The sequence below is a fragment of the Aethalodelphis obliquidens genome, unplaced genomic scaffold (assembly GCF_003676395.1).
Source record: "Aethalodelphis obliquidens isolate GAN/ISIS:26980383/991018 unplaced genomic scaffold, ASM367639v1 scaffold26, whole genome shotgun sequence".
NCBI lineage: Eukaryota > Metazoa > Chordata > Mammalia > Artiodactyla > Delphinidae > Aethalodelphis > Aethalodelphis obliquidens.
The window spans coordinates 2,222,843-2,235,363 of NW_020837970.1; the positions used below are offsets into that span (position 1 = coordinate 2,222,843).

At 37.0% G+C, this 12,521-nt stretch overlaps 1 protein-coding gene across 1 annotated transcript in view; it reads left to right on the top strand.

The window, feature by feature from the left end:
- LOC113629025 (protein unc-13 homolog C) overlaps positions 1-12,521 on the top strand; it is a 340,801-nt gene that overhangs the window by 291,323 nt on the left and 36,957 nt on the right. Inside the window, exons 17-20 of the mRNA XM_027123068.1 lie at positions 319-415; positions 1,067-1,210; positions 6,596-6,673; positions 11,408-11,485. Coding sequence (XP_026978869.1) covers positions 319-415; positions 1,067-1,210; positions 6,596-6,673; positions 11,408-11,485 — 397 coding nt within the window. The remainder of the gene's footprint in view (positions 1-318; positions 416-1,066; positions 1,211-6,595; positions 6,674-11,407; positions 11,486-12,521) is intronic.

Consider the following 12,521-nt stretch of genomic DNA (forward strand, 5'->3'; position numbering starts at 1 on the left):
TATACACATACATGTATATGGTACACTGCACAGCATGCAGGACCTTAGTTCCCCAATCAGGGATTGAACCCATGAACCTGTACCCCATGTAGTGGAAGCTTACTTGGACTCCTAACCGCTGGACTGCCAAGGAATTTTGAGAAGGGGATGTTTGAGAAGTGAAACTAAAGGTCTTCAAGGTAGCAGAACTAGAAAAAGAGAATGAAAAGAGATTTTTGGTCCTGAATTACTCTCAGATAAGAAAAGAGCAGTATTCACTGTTAATCATGTGCAAATGACATCTTTTATAGTATGCAATACTATCGATTTTTTTTTCAGGTGGTTTGAACCTTTTGTCATGCAGTGGCTAGATGAAAATGAAGACGTGTCAATGGAGTTCCTTAATGGAGCCCTGGGAAGAGACAAAAAAGATGGAGTGAGTTTAAATGACTTTCAGATTGCTTATTGTCAAGATTCATTTACACTGCTCACTTTTAAGCTAATGGGAATTTTTAGGCTTATTGCTATTAATTAAGTTTAATTTTAATCCTCTCATTACCAAAATATAATTAAAACACAATTTTAAATGCTGATAAGAACCCTAGGGAATTGCTTTTAAAAAAAATCGATCACCCTTTTACCCCAAGATTCTTTACTCCTTGAATTGGTCTGAATCTACAAGTTCAGTGGGCTTATACAAAGCTCCCCTGTTGTTCTGGAACCCTTCCAGGATTCCAAGATTAGGAACAGACACCCTCCCAATCCCTCTGGAGCAAATCAAATGTCTTGAGCCACAATCGGCTTGCTAAACCATCTTAATGCCTGTGGGGAATGAGAAATTGAAAGAACCAGTCCCTCAATTCAGTAATGGAGAAACCAATTAATAGCAACCTGCCCCATGATATTAGTTTTACTACACTTTCCAGAAAAGGAGATGGATGATTTTAAAATGAGCAAGCATTTTATTACTGGGAAATGAAAGTACATGATATAGGAGATTGAGCTCTTTTTGTGAAATAATGAAGATTCCTTCCACAGTCCCTCTAAAGTACGCTTATGAGGATGGTTTCACCTTTTCTCCCCTCAGTTCCAGCAGACGTCTGATCACGCACTGTTTTCTTCCTCTGTGGTTGATGTCTTTGCTCAGCTTAATCAGAGCTTTGAGATTATTAAGAAACTGGAATGCCCCAATCCTGAAGCATTAGCTCACTTAATGAGAAGATTTGCAAAGGTAGGTTAAATGGAATGAATCCTTTCTTCGCTGGGACTATGGCATGTTGTTATTTTCCTGCACAGAATTTGAAAAATGCTGTTGTTTTGTAGCATTAGTCTTGTCTGACTACTACCCCAATTTAATTTTCTAATTCCAGTAAAAATAGGCTGTTTCAGGTTTGTCATCTCTCTCTCTTTTTACCCTTCCTGTTTCCTAAGTATGGATTTATCATCTTAAAAAAATCTGTTATTCACATGAATGACTCAGTCATTTGTAATTGATGAGACTACCTTAGGTGGCCAAATTAATTTCTATTTCAGCTTTGTAGCTGAAAATAAATCTTGGAATTTCATATTCAAATCGCAGGTATTTTTTTTAATCAGTAGTACGATAAAAAGTATTTGAACTTGGAGTAATGAAAACTGAGTTCTAACTTCAAATCAGCCAATAACTGTAGTGTGAGTCTGAGCAGTTCCCTTGATTTTTTTTTTTAACATCTTTACTGGAGTATAATTGCTTTATAATGGTGTGTTAGTTTCTGCTGTATAACAAAGTGAATTAGCTATACGTATACATATATCCCCATATCCTCTCCCTCTTATGTCTCCCACCCACCCTCTAGGTGGTCACAAGCAAGGTCACAAAGTCCCTTGATTTTTATGAGTTTAGTTTTCTTAGTTGGCAAATTGATTTTGAGCAACCAGATTCCTCTGAAGACCTCTTCCTCCTCTTACTGTCTAAGAAGGCTTGCAAAGTACTTACTATTTTGCAAAAGTTTCTGGGGAAGTATAAGAAATAAAAAATGCTGTCTCTGGCCTTTCAAATATATATATATATACATATATATATATAAAATAATCAAGACCACATGACATGAACTAATTGGAAGATGGCATGAAGAGGTCCACAATTCAATCTCAAGCACAGTAGAGTGCACAGTAAGTTGAGCAGAAGGAAAACTAACGAGAGCTGAAATACAGTTTCCCTGGGAAAACAGGGCTCATTCAGCCTAAAAAGGTGAAGTTAGAAAAGTATTGTAAGCCACGGGAATAGCAGGAACAAAGGGAAAGGAAAAGCTGAGTGTGACGTGAAGAGCAGGGAGAAACAATCCTCTGGCAAAAAAGCAAAAAAAAAGGAAAAGAAAAGGAAAAAAAAAAATCTGTTCTGGGAGAAGTAGTGGGGAATGTTAGGAGAGTGAGGATGGGTCCAGATCTTGAAGAGCTCTGCTTCCCAGGCTGAGAAGTTTATACTTAATCTCTTGAACAGTTTAAGAAACAGTGAATATTTGGAGATTTTGAATCACGGTACTGATATGACAAATGTAGGGATGTAGGGCAATGACCTACGCACCCCTATGCCTGACGGCCCTAAGGATAAGCCTGGCTTCATGGGTTGGATGATGGCAGAGGTTTCAGCTGGCTGCTTATTTGACAAGGGCTTACTCTTTGCCTCACTTGCACAATTTACTAGCCACTTTAAGAGATGTAGTCATGAAGAAGCACAATCTCTGACCTCAAAAACCTATAATGAGATGGCCAAACCTATAAACAACTATGAAAAAGTCAAATGCTATAATCAGGGTATCTCAGAGGTTGAAAAAGGCCTAGTGTATATCTGTATCTCTCTATCTTCTATATAGATATATAGAGAGAGAGATAGGTAGAGAGAGATATATATAGATCATGTTAAAAAATAAAGACATGCCAAAACTCAGTGAAACTGTATAATATTTAAGACATATTAATTTGCTAGGGCTGCCATAAATAAAATACCACAGAATGGTGGCCTAAACAGTAAAAATTAATTTTCTCACAGTTCTGGAAACTATAAATCCAAGATCAAGGTGTCAGCAGGTTTGTTGTCTTCTGAGGGTTCTCAGGGCTTCTTGCAGATGACTGTCTTCTTACTGTGTCCTCACACGGTCTTTCCTCTGTGTACCTGCAACCCTGGTGTTTCTATGTGTGTCTGAATTTTCTCTTCTTATAAAGACACCAGTCATATTGGATTAGGGCTCACACTAATGGCCTTATTTTAACTAACTCACTTTTTGAAAGGCCCTGTCTCCAAATACAGTCATATTCTGAGATATTAGGAGTTAGGGTTTCAACATATAAATTTTGAGGGACAAAATTCAGCCCCTAAAGGATGTATACATTTAACATGCCACTGCTTTCAACCACAGACGCCAACACAAGAGTAGATTACTTCATTTGCGTTCTCACAAAAAGTCTAAATTTGAGACCCTTTATGAATGGGAGGCTTGAGCCTGACCCTGTCATTGGCTCTGGCTCTTAGAAAAGTTTAAGCCTGGTTCACTGACAGGTGGATTAGGAAAGGGCTTCTTGTAGGAGGCAGCATCTTTATTAACTGTAGTAAGGTAGTTTTGCTGAGGTAACAAGGAAACCAAGAAACTGTATGATTTAACACAACAAAGATTTACTTCCTGCCCACCCAACATCAGATACCGGTTGGGCAACCCTATGGGGGAGCCTTTGTCAAAAATAAACAAAGCCAGATACTAGTTAAAGTTGTAAGGACAGATTTTAATTAGCAATAAATGAGTGCAATGGGGAAGAGTCCAGACTGAACGAGAGTCAATTTTGATTTGTACAGACGTCACTGGCTGTTTTAGAGGCAGAGTGTAGGAACAGGGAGGGCACAAGCAGGGGCTCGAAAAGCACAAGCAGGGGCTCTCTCTGTCTTTCTCTCTATACTGTCCCCACTGCCGAAGCCCAACAGTCCACCAAAAAGAAAATCATGACCTAAGTTCACACACTCAGAAATCCTACCTTCCAGGCCTTCCTAGGTACCCCTTCCATCAACTGGTTCTCTCTGAAGAGCTATCTCCACCCTGCTGTGCATTAGGTAGGACAATGGTTCTCAAACTTCAGCTTGCACCACTACCACCTGGAGGCTTGTTAAAACATAAATTGCTGGGACTCAACCCCAGAATTGCTGCCTCAGTAGATCTGGGACTGGATCAGGGAATTTAGATTTCCAACAAGTTCCCAGGTGATGGTTATGATACTGTTGGAGACATGCCTGAAGTAGACATGTCTTAACTAACTACAGATGACCCTTGAACAACGTGGGTTTGAACTATGGGGGTCCGCAGTTTTTAAATAGTGAATACTACAGTGCTACATGATCTGTGGTTGGTTGAATTCGGAGATATGGAAGAACTACAGATATGGAAGGCTGACTATAAGTTATAAGTAGATTTTCCACTGTGCGGAAGGTCAGCGCCCCTAACCCCCTGGTTGTTTAAGGTTCAACTGTACTCACTAGTATTAATTAAAGAACTAATATATAGTAGTGATTTTATTTTGTTGAATAAATTAGAATGAAATCGAGGTTGCCCCTGAATTGTACATGAACACTTTCATTCCGGTGTACTTTGTATACTCACAAAGAAATGGATGTTGTTATAGCCAGTGTACTCACAACTCTTATGGGCACAAGGCCTTGAACTACATCCTACGTGGCTGAGCCCTTTTCCTTAAATGCAACCTATCCGGACTTGCTAACCACTGGCATTTGTAGGCTAGTGGATGCGAGATTGTGGGATCAGTTTCCTCCCAGCAGGAATTCAAGCGACTAGGTTTTTCCTATAAAGTAGAGGCAAGAATTAGACCAGGCGAAGACCTTAAGAATAATCAGAAATGGATGTCTGGATTCCCCTGCCCAAACTAAATCTTGAACAAGTGATAGTCTGAGTTGCAACAAGCTCCTAAAGTCAGGCTTCTGTTGGTTTTTGTTCTTGCCATATAGTGAAATGATTCCTGCAGGTAACACTATCATAAGAACCTGTAAATTGAGAGTAGTATTCATATGTATGAGTAAATCAGCACTCATTAGGGAAGTCCCAAAGTAATTTTCAACATTACATCTAAAATAAGTTTTGGAAGGTGCATTTGGAAGATACTTCAGTCTGATCCACCACCTGTTTTCCTAGATTTATTGGTCAGCTGCTTGATAAGATGTTATACTTTCCAAAGCCAGTCTTCCATTTAAATTGATGCATATTATCACTTTACCTTGTACTTCCACAAACTATGGATTTTCTGTTATCCCTAATTTCAGGTTTCAGGTTTTCATTGTGATTTTTAAAGTCTATAAAACGAGTTCATAGTCACATTCGGGGAATTCAGCTTTGTAAATTAAACATGTCTCCTTTAGTTTAACTCCTTGGACTGTCTCCCCAAGTTGATTTTGAGCCGCAAAGAAAATTCAGACGAATAGGTTATACAAAAAATAAAATCTTTTTTGTCTTTGCTTTTCTATGGAAAGAGATGGTCTGTATCTACTTCTCTTGTTGCTTTCTCTCTTCTAAGAAAATCATGTCCACATTGGACTTACGATAATTCAAGCTCTGTAAGTAACAGCAGTAGGGTGCAAACTCATCAATATCTCTTTAAGTAGTTGAAATAAAATGTAACAAAGTTTGTTCATTTTCCCTTATTTTGCATAATTAATGGGAGCAGAGGGCATCCTTAGGCTCAGAGAGAGTTATTAGTTGGAGAAGGAGAATTTAGAATTAAGATGAAAAAGACAGAAAGAGGGGAAGGATTAGGCAATATTTTTAGCAAATATTGCACCAATAAATAACTTACTAATTAAAGGTAAATGTATTGAGATAGTGTGATGCCACAAAAGCTGAAGCTTAGGTCTTAAGAGGTGGTCTTTGTTATTAGTAAGGCTCCTTATAGAAAATTACTGAAAATATTCATTGCTAAGTGACATATATGGGAATGTTCTGACACCCCTCTCATAATGAGGTATTTAGGAACAAGGCAGAAAGTTGAAAAAATAACCATCACAAGGAATTTTGTCATGGTAGGGGTGCGTGTGTGTGTGTGTGTGTGTGTGTGTGTGTGTGTGTGTGTGTGTGAGGGGCAGAGGGGTGAGGATGGGAACTAGAAACCATGAGAGATGATGAAAGCGTGAAGTGTCATTCATTCAGGAAAAGAAAAATCATTAGGGGGCATTAGGTAATAAGTATCCAAGCATAGAGGAGGTTACCACCAAACAGTATACCTTCTGAGTATTTAGATAAGTTAGAAATAAAGAATTTTGTGATGGAGCTGGTTGTATTAAAATGGAATGGATGCATGTGGAATATCTTCCAAATGTACTCAGAAATATTACAAATTGTCATCTAAATATAATAGTTAAATTGAGATCCTTCTTTTGGCAAGGGTGTAGATTTAATCACTACTTATGGCCATTGTTCAGCTGAAAATGACATTAGAAAAGTTTTCCCAGTTAACATAACCTGGATTGTGTGTGTGTGTGTGTGTGTGTGTGTGTGTGTGTGTGTGTGTAGATAGATACATATATCTGTATATACATACATATAGGTCTTTACTTACCTGGATACATTTCACAATTTTTTTTTCCTAGACCATCAATAAAGTTCTGCTTCAGTATGCTGCAATTGTATCAAGTGATTTCAGTTCATACTGCGATAAGGAAAATGTGGTAAGTAAAAATGTCTCTACTTTCAAGTATTCCTCAGTTGAGAACCACTTCTTCAAACTAATAAGTAAGCAAAGGAAGTTGTTTTCCTTCTGTTCTCATACAGGATGATAGAAAATAGGGATCTCAAGAAATTGTTTGAAAATTTCCTAGTAGTCCTGAACTGGTACAAAATAGAATTCAAAGGAAGGTTGAGAGCATCTCAATGCCAGCCAGCTTGTGGTTTTCCATGATGATAAGGAATAAGGCTCATATAAACAGCTGAAAACCCTCATCATTGTAAACACTGGAGCTGGGACCTAGGAGTTAAAAAGTTGTTTATTGTTAATACCAACTAGTGTAGTTTTGGCACCAATACCAAAATGAGTATAATTTAGCCTTTCAGTTTTCAAATAAATTGAAAAGGATGGTTAATGTAAGGAGTGATGCTAATTTATACTCTGAATTATTAACTTAGCCTTTTATTTTTTGGATGATTGAGAAAACATTGATAAAATCTAAGCCAGTATTGCAGCTTAATAAAAGGAATAAAGAGAAGTAAGATAAACTAATTTAGAATATAATCAGTGTTATTTTATGGTAGAGGGTAAAATCTTTCTATTCACCATATATAATTTTAGGAGAAATCTGTCAGCAACATAGGATTTTTTTTTTTAAAGACTGAAAAGAATATTTTAAAAGTCAGTACTAGGGCTTCCCTGGTGGCGCAGTGGTTGAGAGTCCGCCTGCTGAAGCAGGGGACACGGGTTCGTGCCCCAGTCCGGGAAGATCCCACATGCCGCGGAGCGGCTGGGCCCATGAGCCATGGCCACTGGGCCTGCGCATCCGGAGCCTGTGCTCTGCAACGGGAGAGGCCACAACAGTGAGAGTCCCACATACCACCAAAAAAAAAAAAAAAAGTCAGTACTAGATTTTTTCAAGACAAAAATCAGGGTGTTTTTTTCTCCCTCAAAAAATCAGTTCCCACTATCAGGCAAGTCTTAAAGAGAATTCTTGCTGAAACCTCCTTGACCTCTTGCTGAGAGCTCATTAAGATAAGTCAGTCCTAATGGTTCTTGAGGGTCCCAAAAGATGCTTCTTTTCCTTAAAGGAAAATGCTACCTAGAAATTTTACTGAAACTCCCAGGTATCTCAGCAGTGATTTCTAATTGCCATTGATTATAAATACTCTAATAGGCAAGATAGAGTATTTATTTATTGAAAGCATATAGCTACAATTAAATTTATAATACATTTGAAAAGTATTATATTGAAAATCAAAACAGTGACAGATAATTTCAGAAAAGATTCTGATTTACTAGGACAGCCAAACTGAAGATTTTGAAAGGTGGCTGTGAATTATCAAGGCTAATTCCTGTCATTCAGAAAGGAAAAGTAGCCTTAAAAGGCCCTTGTAGACTTTATAGTATATTTTATTTTTTAAAGGAGAAAAATTAGAAATCAGCATTTATTGTATTCTCTGTATTTTTCCTTTATATTTTATACTTTTCAAAATCAGATTTTAAAAAAGTCATTGAAATATTATAGCACAGGAACTTACTTTTCCTTCCTCAATGCTTTTCTTTCCTAATTACTGATATCTTGACCAGTCTTAGACTCTCATTCAAATGCCAAGTATCATTTTAGCTTTTCCATGAAAGGATATCAGTTAGCTGCTTAGTTTAAGCTTTCAGCTGAGATAAATTGAAGTGCTTTTATACATTTGTGTGTGTACATATCACTGCTGTTACAGATTTCTTTAAATATCAAGAACATTGAAACATTATTATTTTTTATTTTCTCTGTATATATATGACAATATTCCTATTTCATCTGCAAAGTGCACTAGAAACTTTTAAAGAGAGACATCTTCTGAGAGATGACCATAACACTTGCTTTCCCAGGGGTCAGAATTATAGACGACAGTTAAACAGAATATCTGTGACAGAATTTTTTTTCTTCTGTGACATTTTAAATTTGGAATGGGTCACAAGTTTTCAATCCATTCTTCCACACTCCACATTATAGCAAAGCAACATTATCTAAATCAGAAATGCTTGATTTATTTTTTAAATCTTTTTCAACTCAAAAACATAATTTGGTGGAATCTAAAAAAATACAACAAACTAGTGAATATAACCAAAATGAAGCTGACTCACAGATATAGAAAACAAACTAGTGGTTATGAGTGGGGAGAGGGAAGGGAGAAGGGGCAATATAGGGGTAGGGAATTAAGAGTTACAAACTACTATGTATAAAATAAGCTACAGGATATATTGTAGAACATGGGGAATGTAGCCAATATTTTATAATAACTATAATAGAGTGTAACCTTTTAAAATTGGGAATCACTATACTGTACACCTGTAACTTATATTGTCCATCAACTATACCTTGGTAAAAAAAAATATATTTGGGTCATGTAGAAATGGCCATAGTCTGAACAAATCTAACTTTTATATTCATTGCACTTTAGGTTCCTAACTTTGTTCCAGGTTTAGAGCAAATGAAATACATTATGACATTTTTAGGGGAAAAGCCAAAATATACAAAGATTAAAAATTAACTTCAAACATAGGTTATTTTTATCTAACTAAACTCACCAACAAATGATGCTTCTAAATTCGGTTAATGTTCCCTTTACTATGGGTATTTTTAGCTGTCTTTGCTTGTTTTTCATTTACCACTGAAGTCTTTAAAGTAAACGTTGTTCCCCGATTAGGTTTAAGGTAGAGTTGTGTAATTCAATTCTCAGTAGTGTTTTGATAAATTGATTCAATAAAATTGAAATTTGAACATGTCAAGGTCAGGGGAAGCTTAATCAAAGAGGAAAGTCTCATGTTTATTTTTATCTCCGTCTGGATAACTGCATCTCTTTTTTTATATGTAGCCTTACCCAGGTCAGTGGCAATCTATGCCAAGTGAGCCCAAGTGTCTTTGTTCATTTGGCTTCTTAGTAGCTCTTTTCCATTGGAAATTATTATATTAAGAAGGTTTGGAGGTTGGTTTAATTTGTAAAGCTGGAACTAAAGTACTATTACATGTGTCAAAAGAGATAAGCTTGAATGCTAATATCAAACAATCATAAAAGAGACTACCCAGCTAACTTAGACCCATGAAAAGCAGGGTGATTACACCTTTACCCATGTAGTCTTCCTGCTTCTCCTTGAGTCATGCTCTTCCTTCGTTCTTTCCCCTCTGCAATGAAAAAGAAGAAACCCCAACGGCCCTATACCCTAATGGAAAAAGCTCTGTTGGTTCAGTTTGTTGACATTGGGTCAAGATGCGGAAACCCTGAAAATCTGATCATACATGCCACGGAAAGGATCAGGCCTGGATCCAGTGACTCTCCATCATAGCTGGCAATCTGAATCATTTGTAGAACACTGTGGTTCAGCTTACTGAACAAAATCTATAGGAGATAAATCTCTGTGTTAAAAAAAAGAAAATATTTAAGTGCCGGGAATTAAGAGTAGCAGTTCTAAATTGTTTTCGTAAACTGAAGTTAGGATGTGGTCACTTTAAGAGTCAAATAGAAAGTTTTTCAAAGGTCAGTAATATGGTTAAAACAATAATAAAATCTTTCCACTGATGAGCACTAACACCTCTCTGATGTCCTGGAAGTCCTTTGCAGGCCTCTCTCTGACTCATTATTGGCTCATTTCCCAGCACCTTGGAAGGCATATCCATTTTCCTTTCTTTCACTCTTTTCTTCCATTGATATGCTGGCTCTTCAGAATCAGTATGTAGCAAATATTAAATTATTCCATAACTATTCTGAATTCCATTATAAATTAATTTCTACTATTCTGAGGACACATCTAGTCCTGTCAGAAAGCTTTACATCTTAATGTGATTGTTATATTTCTGCCTCCTTGGAAACAAGTCAAGGAACATTTTTAAAGCATGTATTATGTGTGAGGCTCCGTGCAGTACTCTGTAAGAAAAAGCAGAAAAAGACACAGAGGCACATACAGCGCATTTAAGGTCAGCTGGCAAGACAGTCAAAAGCAACTCAAACGTGAAGTTAAATAAAACAAATGTCAAGTGAGTGACAAAAAAGATACAATCTGGGAAAACAAAGGCCCTAACCTGAATGATGGACAAGACTGAAATAGCTGAAGAAGTTCAAGTGAAGGGCCTACATGCTAAGCCGAGCCACGGAGTCTGGAAAGCACAGGTGTTGGGGAGGTGGGAAGCAAGCCTCTTGTAGTTGAGAGTTCATCATAATACAGTAGAGGGAGAGGAGAAGACAAGCATGGTTTGGAGCTGTATAACTAAGGGCCTTGAATACCAAGGGGTGGCCTTTATCGATAGCCAGACTTAGTAAAGGTTTTTGGGGTTTTTTTTTTTTTTTTTTTTTGCATTTCTGAAATTCATATGGTGTTTTAGCTTTTGAAACAGTGAAATAATAGAATAGTTTAAACTAGTTTGTTTTTCTTAAAGTAAATCTTTAAAAAAGTAAACTGAATTTGGTTAATTTTGAAGTACAAAATGCCACAATGCTAAGAATAAAATAACTTCTAGTAATAGGTCTCCAATGGTTTATTGTCTAAGTATATTATTAAATTTCATTCCCCAAAGTGGTCATATTTTCTCTCTTCTATTCTTAACTGTTAAAAAGTATAATCTTAAATAGCATAATTATTCTATTTGCCAAATAGAATTGAACTTGGGTGATAGTTGTATACTATCACATTGAAGGTAAACTCATTCAGTAACTTAATGTATTTTTTGTTTTGTTTGCTTTATTTAAAGCCCTGTATATTGATGAACAATATTCAACAATTGCGGGTTCAGCTGGAAAAAATGTTTGAATCCATGGGAGGAAAAGAGGTGGGTATGTTTTTATGCCTGCATTTGCCAAATATCTCAGAGGTCATTAGCAGCGTATCTCTTTGCTACGGAGAGTGACATAATCAAGTTTTTACATGGCTTAGCTAAAGAACAGGAAATGCTAACAATCTAAAATACCATTAACAGCTAAGGTGATCATTACTCCGCAACAGAATACTTCAGTAAATACATCGGAAGTGTGAATAGGAGGAGGGAGATGGTCAATAGCCTTTTGTAATGTGTATATATAGTCATATATACACTATTAAATATACTTTTGTATATGCTGACGATATGTAAAGTTTCACAGCTGCAGATGTCTTTTACCATACTGCACAATGTCAACTTGATTATCGGTTCTCTTCTGCAGTGTGCTTTGTGGCACTACTGGTTCTTGGTGTATCGCTGGTTTATTTTTCACATCTCAAAAATCTGTCACAACTGTGTTGTGTAGTGTCTGTAACGTGTTGTGTCTTTGTCTAACATCTCTGACCTGCAATTCCATGAGCAGAAGAAGGAAGGAGAAAGATTCTTTTATGAAGTTTGTGATAGTACGCGTCTTATGACTGTTTCCCCTCCAAACTCAAAGACGGTTGCACTTCCTACTTGTTCTCATTTGCTTGTTTGGATCAGGCAGACTGTGAAATACTAACGGGGCAACTGCCTTGAGCTGCTGCAGTATTTCACAAACCGACATAAGCATCTGGGAATTGAGGACTGGAGACAGTGCTGCAAGGGAAGGTCATGCAGCTGTCATTCTCCCACCGCCACCCGCTCCGTAAAACAATCCCAAGGGTGGCTAGGATGAAGGGATATTTCTGTTTAAGGTTTTATTTACACTGTTCCTAATTATTGTGATAAGTACGCAAGACATATGTAAAGCTAGGTTCGATTTCAAAGCCAAGATCCCATTCATTTCTAAATTGATAAGGCTGAAAATGCTTCTTTTAACATGGGACCTCTTCACACATGATGTTTCTTTTAACCCAAGAGACATTTATACATTTTTCCCCTGATGTCTTTTTTATTATTCTCA